We start from the raw sequence: 18844 nt of genomic DNA, 5'->3' as shown, positions 1-18844 counted from the left end.
AACATGATGTGTGTGCAAGACCGGGAGATGCTTCCAGTTTTACAGCTCCTGTTCTTTCCCTACATACAGTTGGTGACCCTGCGAGGCTGCATTTTGGAGGATGCGGTGGCGTCTACAGGGAGACACGGCACGGTACGGGGTCTGCCGCTCAAAGAGGTCCTGGAGCAGGTCGTCCCCGAGCTCAATGTGTCCTGTTTGAGACTGGCACTTGGCACACCCAAAGTCACAGAGCAGCTCCTTAAACTGGATGAACAGGGGGTGAGTTATGTGTCTGTGACTGTATTTCCATTTTATTTTCAGGCTGGTGCGATTTAAAAGCAGAAATTGGACGGTTGATCCCGGCAGCGGCGATACCTCCTAAACACAGAAAGTGTACCTGCTCATTCAGCCAGTAACAGTCAGGCTGACTAACAGACTGCAAAGCAAAGAGTATGAACTGATAAAGTGATATAGTCACACATGGTAAGGATGGTGTGTATAAAAGTGTCCAGAACCTGTATAACTGATTTACTGTTGGTGCAAAGTACAAAATTGGGCTGAGGGCAGTGAAAGCTGTGTGAGCAGGGTGTGGTGTGTTTGAGCATGAGTGTGCAACCATAAAAGCTTTAGCGTTTAGCCATGTTATCTCACCTTTTATTTAATGGAGGGTGAAGTGCAATGCGGAGGTGTTTTCTCCTGCAGTAGGTTTTTTTGTTTGTTTGTGCAGGTTTATACAACGATGAAAGTTGAGCTGCACCGTACTGTAACATCCCCCTCGACATTAGGTTTCAACAGAAGCACCGGCATCGAACTGCAGCGTTTCATCCGTGTTTGAATGTGGCGTTTGCGTTCGCTGAGTGTGTTTGTAATGTTAATGTTATCTCTCCTCTGCCTCGTAGTTAAGTCAGAAGCACAAGGTGGGTGTTCTGCTGTGCCGCGCAGGCCAGAGCACAGAGGAGGAGATGTACAACAACGAGGAGGCGTCACCCGCCTTCTCTGCATTCCTGGAGCTGCTGGGGGAGCAGGTGCTGCTCAAAGGATTCACCAAATACGCCGCACAGCTCGACACAAAGAGTAAGAGCCTCTTTCAGTTTCACTTACCAGCTTCTGTAAACGTGACGGCAGGTTCACATGTTGGTGAAAGTCATGGCGGTAGACCTGCCAACATTTTCCTGACACTTTCAACAACACATATGTCCAAATTGAGTGATTCCAGGCCATCGCAAGACCACTGCAATAGATATATCACTAAACTATCCTCTCCTGTACTTGCAGCAATAAAATCAGTTAAATAAACTATGAAATGCGTGAATATGTAAATAAGCAATTTTATGTTGTCAATTAGGTTCTTCTCACACCAGATTAGTTTATGAAAATTATTTTTTCCCCTCACAGTGCAGCAAAAGAGGAATAAAAAACTAATAGTAGAGGAGTAAATGCTTATAGGACTCCTTCCTTATGTTCAATGAGGAAAATTATGAATATCTATTAGGATATTCACTAGAATATAGCTGCGGGGAAAATACCTTGCCTTCATAATCATAATTAATTGAGCCTTAATCGCTGATGCATACAAAACAAAAAAACTCCTTTTTTCCTTCATATCGTAACTTTTCAAACCACCGCTTTCCTCCAGCAGCGGGACCTTTTTGGCTCATTCTGTAACAGTTCTGTCATGTCTGAAAAAAGACATGCCATGTGTCATAACCCAAGGAAAGGCACAGTGACAGTCTGTGAGTCCTGATGATCCCCCCTATCTGTGTGTGTCTGTAGTTGACGTGAAACTATAATATCTTTCTCCAGCGGACTCTACGGGCACCCACTCCCTGTACACCACCTACCAGGGCTACGAAGTCATGTTCCACGTGTCCACCATGCTGCCGTACATGCCCAGCAACCCACAGCAGGTAAGAGCTCATGAGCACCCCTGTCTAAATATCACCTGGGGTTGTATGCTACGTTGCAGGTCAAACATGGGTTTGTACAGCTGAAAAAATGCATCCATGCCTATGTTTTGTCACCCGAAGCCTTTCCAAGTCTGTGTCTGTGGTTGTTAGTTAAAGCCTCTGTCGTTTGCTCCAGGTCGTAAACCACAGCAAGAATTCATGAAGTGGAAACTCGTGACTTATGTCGCCTTCTTCATTTAGAGTCTCTTTCCTTTTTTATTCAGCCTCTCGTGTTTTTTATAGTCTTTGTTCTCTGTGTCTTGGCTTCTCTCTCCTCTCCGACTCACTGGCTTTTCCTCTTGCCCTCTCTCTCTGCCTCTCGTTCTTTAACTGGAGCTGAGCAGGGTGGGGTTCAGTAGTGAGTAGTTTCTTTATTTTCTCCCTCTTTTTTACTTCGGCCTTCCTACACATTCTCCTGGGCGCTGTGTGTTGCAGCGTGGGCCGCCTGTGAGTGACCTGTGTGTAAGATAACATTTTGTGTGTGGGTATTTTTTTATAGTTTGCATAAGTGTTTTGCGTGAGAAGCTCACACGGGTGAACACATGTGTTCAGACGGGCCCTGTAGGTGCTGAGGATCAGTGCACACACTTTGTAATGTGTCAGCTTATCGCCGCAGAACAGTGTAAGATAAGGAGAAGTCACTTGTTCTTCCTCAAACACTTTCAAATATCATAAATTAGTCTTTTAAACTGGAGAACTGTGCTTTTATTGTGTAATTGTATAATTATTATTGAAGTGTGCTGTTTGTTATTGTAAATAAACAGTTACATCATCTTGTTAAACATCCTGTAAAAGGTGAGTAATCAAAAAAAACAAGGGTTTGCAGCTTTAAATTACTCAGATTAAAAGTGTCTTTGCACAGTTAATACCAGTATCAACTCTTAAACTATATATTGTTACTTTATAAATAGCACAATAACTCCATCCAGAGGTTTAGAGCCGGCAGCAGCAAAGACTGAACCTCAGATGAGCCTCTAGGTGGCAGCATCTGACGTTAAAAGTAACCTGCAGAGGATGAAGGGAGGCATCAGGGATGAAGTAGAGATAGATAGTATGCCAGCCAGGTCTCCATAATAAATCATATGACCAATGATAAAACATTTATTTTTCACAGTAAATAACTGTTGAGTTTGCATATCAGCAATGTTTGGAATCAGTACTAAAATAGTCAATGTGATGATAAAATGTGAAATAAACCAAACTTCTTTTGTCCAAGTGATCAGTTCTAACAATTATAGCTAATGTTTGTACACACTCCATCAAGCACAATGATCAGATTCGTCCAATCTGCAGCCTTGAGTATGAGTGAAGGATGCTCCCGTGGCACCATGCTGGAGAATCTGTGTATCTGCGGCCCAACAGTGGGCTGGATTACATAATTGGTACTTTCACACTTCTCTCTGCAGATGAAGAGAGGTTTGGCAAGCACTGCGCCACAGACACAGCCTGGACTGTGCACCATGTCTCCTACACGAACACAGATAGACAGACAAACCAGCACACATGGACACAAATAGCCCACACAGGATCCGAGAAAACAAATTACATAAAGAGCTGTTGTTTGGTGTTTAGTAGTGAGCGTCTCAATCTCTTGTTTCCCTCGTCAGACTTTCTAGTGTTTACTGAGTCAGTCGTGTCAGTGCCAATTATGTTTGCTCACTTTATTTATTTGTGTCTTGTTTTGCTTGCCCCCCCCCCTTCCCCAGCTCCTAAGGAAGAGGCACATAGGGAACGACATTGTCACCATAATCTTTCAGGAGCCGGGAGCGTTGCCTTTCACCCCTCAGAATATCCGTTCACACTTCCAGCACGTCTTCGTTATTGTGCGTGTCCACAACCCCTGCTCTGAAAACACATGTTACAGGTAAATGATTAGAACAGAACAAGCGCATGTTCATATGATTAAAATCATAGTGTCACGCTATAAATCATCTCTGTCTCCCCTTTTCTTTCAGTGTCGCTGTCACGAGGATGAAGGATGTGCCCCCCTTTGGCCCACCCATTCCCAGCGGTGTCACCTTCCGTGACCCAGAAACCTTTCGTAACTTCCTTCTAGCCAAAGTTATCAATGCAGAAAATGCAGCGCACAAGTCAGAGAAGTTCCACACCATGGCGACACGAACGCGGCAGGAGTACCTGCGTGACCTGGCAGAGAACTACGTCAGCAGCACACCGCTCGACTCAGCCGGCAAGCTTAACAACCTCATCTCCCTCGCATCCAAAAAACGCGAGCGTTCCAAGGCAAGAGAGGGAGCGGAGCTGGGAGCCACCGGGGCCGTCGCCTGGAGGGTCCAGGCCCAGGACTTTAGCGGAGGCGGGACGGAGCTCCCGTGTGCCTTGGGTTTGTCGGCCGAGTACGTCCTCTTGATAGACTGTTCCACCAAAGAGGTGGTGTTTAACTGTTTCTGTGCGGACGTGATCGGCTGGACACCGGAGCGTCTGGCACTGAAGATCTTCTACGGTAGAGGAGACCACATCGCTGTGCGGGTACCAGAGGGCTGCGCGCAGGACATCAGGGAAGTGGTGCAGAGGTTAAAGGTGAGAGTTCAGAGCTTGTTCCACTTCAAGTGACTGTTGGACGTAGTTTGTGTTGTATGTGGGAACATAGAGAGAAGTACGATGTCTAGAGCTTAAAGATGCCCTGTGCAGTTTTCCTGTAAACAAACAGTTATGTTTACATTCAGTGTTACTCACCAAAACACATTGTTTCTGTCCTCGAGGCCTGACAAACGTGTTGAGTGCATTTTCTTCCTCACAATCTTTTTTTTTTTTTAATCAGCTTTGCAATGTTTTCCTGCATTGTTTATATTCTTGTTTACTAGTTTGCAGTTTTTTCCTTCACTGCCTTTGTTTGTTGCTACTGCCACCGACCGTCAGTGGATTAACATGAAACTGTGCACACTCACATGTCTATTCGTCAGTGTACGCAGTATAAACAAAATGGGCACCCACTTGTAAAAACATTGCCCTACAGAGCTGTGGTCAAATGCTCCACAGAGAACATTTAAGAGTATGCGATCGTGACTCACATTTTACCACCACAGCTCAAACGTTTGTCTTCAGACCACTACAGCCTCAGTGATACTTTATCAGGTCACTGTGATCTTGTTAATATGGGATTATTAGTTTTATCTTGAATTGTTTTGGTTTCAAGACTGTAAACTCTTAGTTCTGGTACATCTGCTTTGAAGTGTTGAGCTCAGAGGATTTCCACAGTGTGTTTTGTTTCTCATTCTCTCAGCTTGAAAAAGCTTTAGATTCAAAGACCGATTATCAGTGTCGTGGGACTTGAGTCACGTGACCCGAGTCAAGTCGGACTTACGACACAAATTTCAGGACTTGAACCTTGGTTAACTGATAAAAGACTCAACTTGAGTTTGACATTTCTAATGCAGTGCCTGCAAACCAGCTCTCATTGGGTGGGGCCAAGTAATACTAAAATGTGGACTGCAAGTGGAAAGAGAACATATCACAATGCAAGTTTCACATAGAGACAGATATATCGTAATAGTATTAACTAGCATGGCACTCAGTAGAGCGCGCATCTCCTCCGACGACCAGCAATTCCACACATTCAGGAAAGTAATTAAAAAAAATTCCCAGATCCACCCCTTTAACCAGATTCCCACCAAAATGTAATGGGTTCTTCCCTGGCCCATGCCCCATCCCCCCACCAAGTTTGGTGCAAATCCATTCAGTACATTTTGCTGACAGATAAACATACAGAGTGAAAACATAACATCCTTGGCGAAGGTAGTAATAATAATAAGACCCAAAATAATAATTGTAGCAGCAGCTGCTGCAGTCACAGATCCAGACTTTTCATTTCATGACCACTGTTTTTAACTGATTTTATATGTGGAAACTGGGGTTGATCATCACAATTTTATATAACGTGACTTGTGACTTATCTTGCTTGAATTACTGCAGGGACTCAAACTTCACTTGCTTGATTCCCACCACAGTATCTTGGAAATGAGTTGGTGCTTGAAGGTTAAGACTTGAGACTTGCTTGTGACTTACACATGTGTGACTTACTCACAATCAGGGAAAAACATTAACACAACAGTAGAAACGGACAATTACATGAAGAAGGGGACTCCTTTTGAAAACAACTTAAATGGAAAAAAAAAAAGTTATAACCTAATAATCTTCAAAACTATATCCCAGTCATATTAGATGCTTTTACGCTTTATATTATATAGGATGTATGTACTCTATGTAAGCATGGGACTCACTTTTCGATGAAGCTGAGCAACTGCATGCACTGGCGGATGAACAGCATTTCATATTGTGATAATCCCTGAAAATTTTGATGAATTAAATGCTGGGAAAAGGAGATTTCCTGGACTCCAGTGAGCTTTGTGTTAATCCAACAGTAAACAAAATATTTAAAAAATTAGTTAATCTCTATGAAAGTACCAAATACGTGCAGATTTATGAGACTTATAAAGTTCACAGAATGCTGGTTGATATAGTTTCAGGTGATGTTGACTCTTACTGCATATATTGATTAATCATTTCCTCTTTCAGGCTGTTTTATAGTGTTTCCTTCATTTTCTTGTTACCTAGAGACAATTTTTATTACGGATATAAGACATTTATGGTGTAAGTCTAATACATTTTTTCCTCTTTCGGCCAGTCGTTAACAGTTGGATGTGAGACGGTGGATATGACTCTGAGAAGAAACGGACTGGGACAACTGGGCTTCCATGTTCGCCTGGACGGCACAGTGGCTGAGGTATCGTCAGATCACCATCTGCCACACCAGATCTCATACTCATTTGTGAAGAATCTTGGCTGCACATAACTGGCTTGTTTGAAGACTTTGTTTGCGGTTTTCTCGTGCAGGTGGAGGAATACGGCTTCGCCTGGCAGGCAGGACTGAGGCAGGGCAGTAGGTTGGTGGAGATCTGCAAGGTGGCCGCCGTGACGCTGACTCACGAACAGATGATCGACCTGCTGAGGACGTCAGTCACGGTCAAAGTGGTCATCATCCCTCCATACGAAGAGGGGGGGCCTCGCAGGTGCGTGAAAGTCTAATATTATATTTCTTTGAAGCTAAGCTAATGAGCGTGAGTCAGATGCAGATGTTGAGGCAGTGGCTGACAGCATAGGAGGCAGCTGAGCGTTAGCGAGGTGGTGGTGGAAGGACAAGAGCGAGTTGGAGTGAGTACAGGACGCTCTTCACTCAAACACACAAAAGCATGGGTGAGATAGTGGCCAGACTCCAATGTTCTGAGAGGATTTTGTGTGGGAGTGTGTGAAAAGAGGAAGCGAGCAAACAGAGAGAAAGAACGAAGTGTGGTTCAAGAGGAAACCGGCGAAATCAGGCACAGAGACAAAAAAACGAAAGAAGCATTTGTTTAACATGAATTAACAAAATCTGCCATTCTTTGTTTCTTTCTCTGCTTCGTATCTAGTCATCTCATCTTGTTTCCTCCCCTCCCGCAATCTATTTCTCTCCTCTGCCGTCACCCTTTTACCACCTTTCATCTACACATAAGGCCTTGACTGAGACAGAATAACGAGGCCTTATGAGATTCTGATGTGGTGTTACAGAGGTGAAGAAATAACCACAATGTGTGTGTGTTTCTGACTGAGAACCAGGGCTCCTAAATACAGTAATTGTGACTGGCTGTGTGATCGCATAGTGGTTAGATTTCTTTAATGTTGGAGGCAGTTTAATTACACCAAGTTAAATCCCTCTGACACACGCACGCACACACACACACACACACACACACACACACACACACATACACACACACACAAACACTGTGGCATTGGAGCAGCTGATAATTAGAGTCTTGCATTTCACTCTTCCCCTCTCCCTCTCTCTGACTCGTTTGCCGTTGTGTGCCAGGCAAGCAGATTGCATGAGATTAAGGCCTGGAATCTGCAGAAGAAAAAAAAAAAAAAAGAGACCACAAAAATAAATAAATAAATGAGTGGAGGTGATTAATTAGAAATGCATGCCCTGTGCGAATGAAAAGGATGGAAAAGAGGGAGGGAGAGAGACGGAGAGAGAGAGAGAGGGAGAGAGAGAGACACAAAGGCAGGGTTGAGTGTATTGAGTTGAGAGCTCGGTGAGGACGACGTGTCTCAACACCACCGAGAGTGAGAGAAGTGGGTGGAAGAGAGAAAGAAAGAGAAAGAGAGAGACGGGAGTTGGAAGTGTTTTTCCTTGCCGTTCCCGCTCGGCACATTCAAGACGGACGGATACCGTGGAGAAGAGTTATGATGTCAGTGGTGTGTTTGGCCATGTGAGACTGTGTGTGCGTGTGTGTTGGGGAGCTCTAGTTGTGTCACATGAGCCATTGTGATGGAAGAAACACTGCATGTCAACAGATGTAGGCTCTGCTCGCTCTAAGGTTTGTACTCGTGTGTGGGTGTGTGTGCGTGCACCTGTGTGTGTGTGTGTGTGTGTGTGTGTGTGTGTGATCAGAGCATCTACTACCATTTATAACTGTATGGATATCGACAGAGTTGGTAATATTCTTGGGTTGATCAAAATGTCCTGACCACGTGTTGTGTTCACCTGCATTAATTAGTGTTCCTGAATAGAGTGTGATTGTGTATCGTTATCATACTTTTGTTAAAATCCAGTCGTTTGATTTCTGCTAGCATTCATAGTGTTCTCAGTCTAAAGACATCTGTGTTGATGTGTGGGCGTGTTTAAGTGTGTATCCTTGTTCTGTTTACGTCCCTCCAGGGCTGCAACTAGAGCTGAAATGATTAGTGGATTAATCAATCGACAGAATGATAATCGGCAACTATTGATTCTCGATTAATCGTTTCAGTCTTCAAGCAAAAATTCAGAAGAAAATGCTAAATACTTGCTGACGTTAGCCTCCCATTAAGAAATGCTGCTTTTCTTTTAGGGCATTTTGGACTTTTGTTCAATATATTTGAAGATGACAACTTCAACTCGAAAAAATAATCTATGGAATCACTGACAATGATAATATAAAAGATAAATCAAAAAATTAAAATGTTATAATAATAAATAATTAAATTAATCATTTTGTTTCATATCAAAAAACCCAAAGGCGTTCAGTTTACTATCATGTATGCCAAAAAAAAGCATCAAACATTCACATTTAAGAAGCTTAAACCAGCAAATGTTTGTCAGTTTTACATGAAAATAAGACAATTATCAAAATAGTTGCAGATTCATTTTCTGTTGACCGAACAATTGGTTGATTGAGTAAATGTGGCAGCTCTACGTCTCTCTACAATTTTGGTATTTACATTCTTGTTGTAGATTGAGGAAGTGTGTGACCAGGCTCTTGGATGAATCTAGGTTAAACATTAAAGGGACAGTACACTCGATTTACAAAAACACATTTCCTCACTTCAGTCTACTAGTATTAGGGCCATGCAGATAGTTTGTGTTATTTAGCCTGATTTTGAGATTTAAGATATTTGTGAATGGAATTTCATTTACGCTGCTCAGCATTGAAAAATTACATTAAAATTATTTACACCAATTTATCTTTACTTTCATTGTTTAAGTCATTTTGAAGCCAAAACACCAAAAATACGAATATTTGCTCTTTGGGTTTGAGAAAAAACACTGTTTTCTGACATTTTTGTTGAACAGAGCCTCGCCTCAGTTATTTCAATCTTTGCTGTGTTTGTTCTCTTTAAGTTCTTTTTTTTATCCCCCTCCTGCTTTGTTTCACCTCACTGTGAATTTCACTTTCATCTCACTTCAGCTCTTCACTTCGACACCATTTTTCCACCACCACTGTCGTCCTCCTCTCTCATCTCGTTCCCCCTCTTCCTCTCGGCATTTTTCTCATCTTAAATACATCATCTATGCATATTTGATGCCTCCTGCCCTCCTGTAATAGACTTTGTGAATGAAATAATGATGATGTGTAGAAGATATTGGGCATGAGGATACTGTAAGAACAAGAACATCTTTAGTTGAGTGTTGTGTTTGTGTCCTGAGCTGATAAATAAAGATGACCGCCCTTCCAGCTGGGAGCTCTCTCAGAGATTTCATAATTGATGAGAATAAATGCCAGCTTATCGTCATTTGAGGGCTGTTTTCCTCTCATGATGTTTTTGATGATATTTATTCTGATAGGGAGCTAAAAGGATATTTGTCCATTTTTTTTTTCAGATTGACTATTTGAAACTGTTTGTGGATTTTAGGAGAAAAAAACTCTGAGCTGAGCAAGAATTTTAATTGTAACCAAGACCTTATGCACATATATACGAATCTACTATATATACTAAGACCTTGAGTGAGGATCTCTTTGATGAGATTAGAGGGCTATTACTTAGTGTGCGCGCGCGCACACACACACACACTCTCTCTCACACACACACACACACACACACACACACACACACACACACACACACACATACTTGACCTCAGTCTCACAGTAGGGAGGATGGAGTCCTGATGTGCCAATAATCAGTTTCCTTTCCTTTCTCTCTCCCTCCATCAGTGTCAGGGGAGCTCATTAGTGAGCTCGGTTACATGTCTGCTGTGTGTTTGAGCATCCACAAAGTGTGTTATGAGAGGACCATAATGTGCAGTCTTTCTGAGGAAATTTATTGAGCAGTTTTTACTTGCTGAACTCAGTACGGAGGCCGCAGTTCTGGTTCAGCTGCAGTTTAGGTCTTCAGAGAGGAGACTGCTGCTTCTCAATCATGGCTTTTTATTGACCCACAGCTGAGGATCAAACACTATGGAAGGAGGCTGAGCTGGGGAGACAGAATAGGGGTTTGGGAGGGGAGTGACGACATTTCACAGTCAAGCTTTGGATTCATTTTTTGTGCTGGATGTCTTTCACCCTCTGTCTCTCCAGGGGCTGCACAGAGGAGTATGAGATGAAAACCATGGAGCAGAAGCCAGAACCTGAGCCTTTGGCGGCAGGCTACAGACCCTCCCCTCGTCCGACGTGGCGATGGGACAGCCCACCTATTCCTCCAGGGCTTCACAGCACCCCCAACCCGCAGCGCTGGGCTCCCATGGGGCCCCCACCTCCGCCACTGCCCCGCTCACACAAGGCCCTAATGCCTGTTCCCTACAGAGAGCCCCAGCACCTCAACTCCAAGAGGTGGGACCCGCACTCAGTTTCTCTGCATGTACTCTTTGCAAACTGCCTCAAATACTACAGACTACATAAGCAAAACTACATGATACTGCTGTACCATGATGATGTTTGTGTCATTCAAAATTACACATGGTGTAATCTACAGTACGTGAGCCATCTTCATATACTGTATTCACAAACTTGTGCTGTTGCCTGGTCACAGATGTGCTAATCAACCCCCGTATCTCCAATGTCTAATCGATCTCATGTCATGCTCATTGATAGCTGTTGCCACAAGTTGACGAAACAGTCGACCAATCAGAGCTTTGTAGCTGTGATTAAGAACAGGGACATCATCAGACAAATGGCCACAAAAAAGAGAAAATGTCTTGTTGACATAGACACGGCTGTAGAGGTTGTTGTAAGTCAACTCAAGGAAGGTGCAGTTCCTAAATTGGAATATTTCATTGACTGACATGAAAAACTTAAACTGCTCCAAACCACCACTTCTGCAGGTTCTGTGTTTCATCGCTTCTTAAAACATTATTCTGGATATTCTTTTGTAGCTTGTAGCAGTTGTCCGTCTATGTGGTTTTAATGTATTGTTGATACAGTGTGTTTATGCTAACCTTTTGACCAGTTATCCTTTCGAGAGACTTTTACTTGGAAAATAAAATGATTTGGTCAAGGCTCCTCTGTCCAAACTAAACATTAAAATGTGTCAGTGTAAGTAGGTTATAACTGTATGAGCAGGTTTAGGATAGTCTTCTGAAGGAATCCGTGTGTTTAAACTCTGGTTGCACTGATAGTGTGTTTTGTTCTCAGTTGCTAACCACACATTACTTGGAGCTGGTATCACACACTGGAGTTAATAACCGCAGTCAGTTCCTGACAGGTTCTAGCTGGATCGCTTCTTTGCAGGATGGTTTCTCGCTAAATTTAGATAAATGGTTTCTTGTGTTACAGTTGCAGCCTTTCTCAAACCCCTGACCTCCCTGAAATCTGTTTGTGTTTCTCTTGGTTAACCTCCATCCTCTGTGTGTCCTCCAGGCCTGTGAGCTACCCGGAGAACCACTACACTCTGTCTCCTGCAGGAGGCGACAGAGTGCTGCCCTACAGAAACCCCTCAGCCAGCTTCTCCTCGCCCTCCTCCGGCCTGGTGGGCCTCTCCACGATGGGACCGCCTGGAATCACACCAGGCCCTTTTGTACGCTACAAACATTCCCCCGACAGGTGTGTGTGTGTGGTCTTTTGTTCTCCTCTGTCACCTCTTTAATCTTGATTAAACATGTCCGATGTGACTCATAACAACTGTTTTGTGCGCTTGAGGCGGATTATATCGGTTTAGGAGACAGGTTGTGTTAATGTGGCGTGTTCAGGTCTGCAGTCAGACGTGTATGAACACACTGTCTCCTAGAGGAAGGATCTGTTGTGTGGGTGGCTCTTCCTCACAGTGTGGAGGCTGATACCATCTCGCCCAACCTGAGGAACGAGTTTTATTCAACCGCCATCAGGATGCAAAACAGAAACTGAAAATCAAACTGTATATTTTTCGGGCTTAAGGGGATTTTTTTTTAGTGTGTGTCCTTTACCGTAAATCTCTTTGTGTTCCAGTGTGGTTGGTTACGTGAACGTGTAATGTGGTATTGATAAAGAAATTTACTACAGACATTGGCATGAATGTGTTCATTAATAACACACCCTCTTCCCTCCGCCCTGTGATCTATGTAGATATGGAACAGGACAGCGCCCCCTGCTGCCCTATGAGCCCCACCTCACTGTGGACATCACCTCCAGTGGAGAGTCTTCCTCGGGCTTCACCAGCCAGGACAGCACCATGGAGCGCTGCAAAACAGGTTCATCACCTTCAAATCAAACTACAGGCCCCATGTTCTTACATTTCATTTGCAACAAGTTGTGTACTTGCAGCATTACTTTAAAGCAGCTAAAATCAATACTTTTTCATATTATGATCAGGAATTGTCTCCTGACTCTCTTCTCTCAGCTCTTCAATGTTTCAGCATCTTTCAGCTCATTGTTTTGGTTTTACAGCAACTTAACTGTTTTGATTCACTCTCATTTCGGTCTCTACCAACTTCTGTTTCTCCTATGTTCACCAGCTAGTCGCTAACTGTGTCTGCTGTTTACTGCTTAGCATGTAGCGTACAGTGGGTTTTTTGTTGGAATCAATGAGCTGAAACTTACTATAAAACCTCTGTAAAGCCAAGCAGAGCTCAATGATAAAGTGATAATTCTCTGTAGGCTCATCAGTTCACTTCACTCCTTTCCCATTGTCACATTGTCATTTGGTACATTATTAGATTTGGATCCATAAGATGGACAAAAACAAGACCCCAAATAAATGCTAATGTTTCTACCTTAAACGTTGATGCTATGTGGCCAAATAGTGTGTGTATTGCACCGAAGAGCAGAGATAACTGAGTGTGATTTTAGTGCGTTGGTGGGTAGGGGGAGGTCAGTGTTTAAATGTGCTATAAGTATTTAATCCTCTTTGCCAACCATGGAGGTTCAGTGTAATTTGCTTTAATCCTGTGAGTGTCTGTGTGTGTTTTCTGTCTAGAACCCCTCTGGCATGTCCCAGCGTCATCGTCTCGGGCACCGGGTGGTGGAGGGGGGCAGAGGAGAGTAACCAGACAGGATGTCCCAGGGAAAGACTCTCCAAACAGACACTCGAAGGTCAGAGTCGTCATCACCTTGTCTCATTTGTTCATATATCACCTTCTCTGCCTCGTTTACTCTCAGTCTGACTGTTGTCCTCGTGTCCTCTGCAGGGTGAGACTCAGTACTCCAGCCACTCCAGCAGTAACACGCTGTCCAGTAACGCCTCCAGCAGCCACAGCGACGAGCGCTGGTTCGACGGAGGAGCCGGAGGAGAGCGAGGTGGAGGCGGGGGTTGCCTCGGTGACCCGGCTGACCCTGACCCCGACCTTCTCAACAAGGGGGGGTCCAACGACAGCGGCATCGACGCCTCGACCCACTACAACAACACTCGCCACGGCAACATGTCCAACAACCAGTCCCACAAGCCCATGCACAGCTCTGCGACCTACAGCGGCATCCAGGAGCTGTCCGTGGGAAGGAGCAGTGGCGGGGGAGAAGCAAGGAGACGAGAGTCCTCGCCCATCATACCAGCCGCGGCCAATCAGAACAAAGGGTACCGGACAAGGACATTCCCGCCTCCTGGCTCCAGTGCTGATAAAATGGATGCTTTCAAACCCAGGTAAGAGACCAAGTCACTGATGAGATGCATCTTTTATGGCGTGTTTTATGAAGCTAATATTATCTAACATTAACCTTAATAAAAGACGGGGCAGATTTATCCCAGAGAGAAACTTAGCTTAATGGAGAAGGTGTGTACTTTGCAATAACAAGCTTTGGGAGGCCTTTAGTGAATGATCCACCAAGCAGCAGTTATCTACCAACCACCAGATCACAGATCACAGCACTGTGACACATAAGAATTGATCTTTAAAAGGTACATGAAGGATTATAGAAGCCTAATCCTTATGAAACCTACAGGTCATCATGTGATCTCATCTGCTTGTGGACGTGTCGCTGCCACCCCCACATCGTAAATACATACAGCCATTAAACACACAGACATACACAGGCTCGGACCACTCTGTGTTGGATTAAAACAATCTGTGTTTAAACCCTGAGCCATCGACTCTGAAGCTGCAGTCTGTGCCTGGGATGTGTTGGACCAGACATTTGGCAAATAGTGTTGTAAGGTGGATGTTTTGTTGTAGTTAGAGGATTGGGTGCTGAATAATACCTTCTGAGAGATAAATAGGTCAGTTGAATAATTTGGATGTTTTAATACAACTGCTAATTAGCTCGTTTTGCAGTGGAGAAGAATCAGTTGAGCGGATAAAAGACATTTCAGGTCCTGCTTTTGTAGTGTGCAGCATGGTTAGGCAGCGTAGCTAAATTAGTTGATAAGCGATAATAGGAGTAGTTCATTACTCTTGTGCTGTTTACCTTTGTTGTCAATACAGTAATATAGTATCTGCTATGTATATAGTGTTGCTAAATGGACACCACCACCTGGACTTTAATTGCATACTCTTGTTTTTATCACCTAATCAATGAAGAGGAGGAGAGGAAAATGTATTAATTCTGCCAGAATGAATAAATCTGCACCACACATAGTGCAGCCTTTATTTTGAAAAAAGTCAACATTTTGAGTGCGACAGCGAGCGCTTTCTCTGTGTTCTTTATTTTACATGTTTATCACGTCCTTATTTGCCAGAGGATCTTCCACAACTGTCACTCACTGCATCATTACTATTTCTTCTTTCCTAATGTGTCACAGGCTATAACTCATCGCTAGCAGTCAGGTCTTTTTCTGTGACCTGAAATATTTCATCGATCCTGCAATTAATTGATAAAATTAGATGTAGGATGTATTTGATAATAGAAAAATCACCTCTGAATATCTTGTTCTTTTCGATTAAATTATTTTACCTTGCATCATGGTGCATCACACACAAGAGGTAGGGAGGTTTTTGTTGAGTCTTTATTGCCCTGGGATTTACCTCTCAGGCTTCATACAAGCTGCCCCACCTGAATGTTATCTGGGCTGTATGCAGTCTGAAAAGAATACCTGCTGACCATCAATTGTCTAGTTTATTTTTAATAACTTCATCTGTCTGCTTTACTTCTGAAACAAACCCTACACCCTGTGTCACACCAAGTGGCCGTTGACCTTCTGTCAGGGAAAGTGAACACAGTGAGCTTCCAGTGGCTGTTTGACTATACTGATGACGATTCTGATGCATTAATCTCGTGTATATCTGTGTGTCCCATACGACCTCTCAGGGCCTACACACCGCAGGGTTACAAGACTCCGACAGCGGAGAAAGCGCGGCATGTCCGAGCCGCTACAACAACACCCACTTCAGCTCACTTAAGCTCCATCCCTCTGTCCAGCTCCGCCCCCAAGGCCTTATATGGGAAAAGCAGACAAACCGCCTGGCAGACTGAAGACAGCTCATCGCCATCAAACACAACATCCAGCTCTGACAACAGCAACAGCAAGAAGTAAGACAAGAGACTGAGAGCTTAAAACCATCAGCTTTGATTTAGTGCTCCTCTGCCTGGACATCTTCATTAACTAAGTGGGGGTTGGTTTCAAGTACCTGCCCCTGCAGCTTTCATTATGGTCTTGGAGTACGAAAAGTCTTTAAATGAATTGGGTTAATGGAGAGCACAAAGATTTAAAGCTGTCTGTTATCTGCTGCTAGAAAATGACAGTGTATGTTCAGTGGGAAGAAAAGGCTGAGAGTGTGACCAGTGGTGAAAATCATTATGATAAATCTTTGAAATGGAGTGAGCTTTATTTCAGTTATAGATTAGTTAGTAATTGTAAACATGGATCTTTAATAGAAAATTCGTGAGTGTTTCTCTTTCGGAAGAGTCAGGCCTAAAATCAGCTGCTAATGTACTGAGCTGTAAATGGGCTGGAGGCGTAAATGGTTTTTGTCATGTGGGCAGACATGCAAACACATGACTAAGAAAATACATTCTAACCTGTGTGTTCTTGATGCTCATGTTTTGTGTGTCCAGGCATGTGGATATAAATTCAAAGAACGTGTTTGGACAACCTCGGCTCCGAGCATCACTGAGGGACCTGCGCTCCCCACGTCGGACGTATAAGAGCACGATCGAGGACGACCTGAAGAAACTGATCATCATGGACAACCCGGGAGAGATGCCGCAAAGAGATCCAGTGAGGGAGACACTAACTCTAGTGGACCATCATATCAGGCTTCAATTAACAGTCGTACTTTCTTGAACTTGCGCCCACAGCTCTGATCTCTCTCACTTTTCCCCTTGTAGTCTCCCAGGCGAACTCTGCAGCGCACCTTTTCAGATGAGTCGCTGTGCAGCGGGCGCAGGGACGCCAGCTTCGCCAACTCTGAGAACCAGACGACTCCCACCGACGTACTGTTCACCTGCACGCTGCCCACGCGCAGACACGCCGTCTCCTCCAACCACATGCAGAGCAAGAAGGGTATGTTTAAACCGTTTCATTCTCTGGAGACCTACGGAGCTCAGCGGTAGCTTGAAAGCAATCCTGTTGTAATTGTAATGCACACTGTATTTGTTGCATTTATAACTTTCTTCAGCCTTGTGGGATGTAGATGCCCTTCTTTCATGCAGAGGTTTGTTTACTCACTGCAGCTCTTTTCCTCACGTGTCCCCCAGTGCCTCTGTCTGCGTCAGAGCTGTCTCTCACAGAAGTTAGAGACAAAGTTCCTCCCTTGAGGAGGCTGGATCCTGGGCTGATGCCTCTTCCTGACACAGCCTGTGGACTGGAGTGGTCCAGCCTGGTCAACGCTGCTAAGGCCTATGAAGGTGAGGATAGAGACCCTTCAAGATTAGGTTTGTATGATCAGTCTTCTGTCTGCCATCAGTGTGGGGTTCTTAATGTGATGTATGTGGGGTTATCTGTGGATTTTTCTGTCGCAGTGCAGGTTTCGGATGTACTTAGAATTGGCTGAAAGTCTTTACATTCACACACACATGCACATCTGCTTTACATTGTACCATCGCATCAGACTTATCTTTGGTTTTGTTGATCAATTTAATGCTAAACAAATGTAAATTGCACAACAGCTTTGTTGTAATGATGAATTTGTAAGGTGGGTGTGTGGTTTATTGTCTGGATGTTGATGGTTAACTGGTGTCACCGTGTCTCGGCTGGCCTCTGTCACACGACACTCCTGGGAAAGAAGAGGGATCTGTGCGTTGGACTACAGCTCGTACCCGATCACCCGCTCTGCTTCCCAGCCACTGTTTCTTTCCCGGGTCTCTCTGATGTCCCTCGTGTCCCTCTGATGACTATCACAGCACGAACAAACACATTAAACTGAAGCCAACACTTGATCCATGGCCTTACCTGCTGCCAGGTCCACCTGTGTTTAGGTGTAATTGTGTCACATATCCCGAGGGACACCTGAGCAAAAAGACTCATTTATGCAGCTTTTTGAAAATACAATCATGTCTCTCTTTGCAGCACAAAGAGCGGTTTCCCTCTTCTCACTGACTGAGCCGCAGGTTGGAAGTCAAGACATGAGACCAGTCATAAGTCCAGTTCAGTTTCACACTCCTCAGACACCACGGACCACACCGACCTTCAGCGGGTAGGTCGATTTCACTGACGAACAGATGAAACAAACGACATTTGTTGTAAAGTATCGCCGCTACAGAACTCTAGAAATTCAACTCCTTTAAATATTCATGGCTTTGTTACGTCTCCAGGCATTTGTTTGTGCTTTGTCACCACTGCCACCTTGTGGTAACTCACTGAGCTGTCAGGATTTGAACTGAATCCTCAGGTCGTTAACTCCTCTGTGTATTCTCACTTGAGTAAACAGTTGTTTGAGTCGTGGTACCGGCTTGTTTGTTGCCAGAGAGTGTGTTTATTCTGCCAGTGAGCAGCGAGAATAAGAAGATATTCTTGATAATGAAGAGCTTTTTATTATGAAGTTCAAACAGTCATACACAACAGTGAATGCACATACACACCTGTCTTCTTCCTTCATCACCTGCATGTGTGCTGTGTGTGTCTACAGTGACGAGGTGCCCAACGATCTGTCGGGTCGGCTCTACCACCTGGAAGTCATGTTGAAACAGCTGAATAATGATCTGGAGAGAGTGAGAAAATTTTTTATATTATTTTAATTTAATTTTATTTACTTTATTTCTTGGTTAAGCAATTATAAGTAGATATAAATAGAAAATATTGGGCCCGGTTTTAAACCCAGGACATGACATCAATGTTATATGCACAAATTTTTTTCTTTTATTTTAATAATTTAACTGTCACATAAA

The 18844-nt window shown here is 43.9% G+C and overlaps 1 protein-coding gene across 3 annotated transcripts in view; it reads left to right on the top strand.

The window, feature by feature from the left end:
- Positions 1 to 18844, top strand: part of sipa1l3 (signal-induced proliferation-associated 1 like 3) — a 75740-nt gene that overhangs the window by 52207 nt on the left and 4689 nt on the right. For 2 of the 3 annotated variants that reach the window (XM_056375116.1, XM_056375115.1), the window contains exons 6-23: positions 70 to 258; positions 879 to 1053; positions 1783 to 1886; positions 3632 to 3789; positions 3881 to 4463; positions 6568 to 6666; positions 6777 to 6952; positions 10757 to 11008; positions 12035 to 12217; positions 12716 to 12840; positions 13566 to 13681; positions 13777 to 14225; positions 15827 to 16048; positions 16574 to 16736; positions 16847 to 17021; positions 17216 to 17392; positions 18027 to 18153; positions 18586 to 18667. In XM_056375116.1, coding sequence (XP_056231091.1) covers positions 70 to 258; positions 879 to 1053; positions 1783 to 1886; positions 3632 to 3789; positions 3881 to 4463; positions 6568 to 6666; positions 6777 to 6952; positions 10757 to 11008; positions 12035 to 12217; positions 12716 to 12840; positions 13566 to 13681; positions 13777 to 14225; positions 15827 to 16048; positions 16574 to 16736; positions 16847 to 17021; positions 17216 to 17392; positions 18027 to 18153; positions 18586 to 18667 — 3555 coding nt within the window. The remainder of the gene's footprint in view (positions 1 to 69; positions 259 to 878; positions 1054 to 1782; positions 1887 to 3631; positions 3790 to 3880; positions 4464 to 6567; positions 6667 to 6776; positions 6953 to 10756; positions 11009 to 12034; positions 12218 to 12715; positions 12841 to 13565; positions 13682 to 13776; positions 14226 to 15826; positions 16049 to 16573; positions 16737 to 16846; positions 17022 to 17215; positions 17393 to 18026; positions 18154 to 18585; positions 18668 to 18844) is intronic. The other variant, XM_056375117.1, reaches the window with a different exon arrangement.

The sequence above is a fragment of the Seriola aureovittata genome, chromosome 4 (genome assembly GCF_021018895.1).
Source record: "Seriola aureovittata isolate HTS-2021-v1 ecotype China chromosome 4, ASM2101889v1, whole genome shotgun sequence".
Taxonomy (NCBI): domain Eukaryota; kingdom Metazoa; phylum Chordata; class Actinopteri; order Carangiformes; family Carangidae; genus Seriola; species Seriola aureovittata.
Note: the sequence above shows the minus strand (reverse complement) of the source record. Positions and strands in the feature narration are given on the sequence as shown.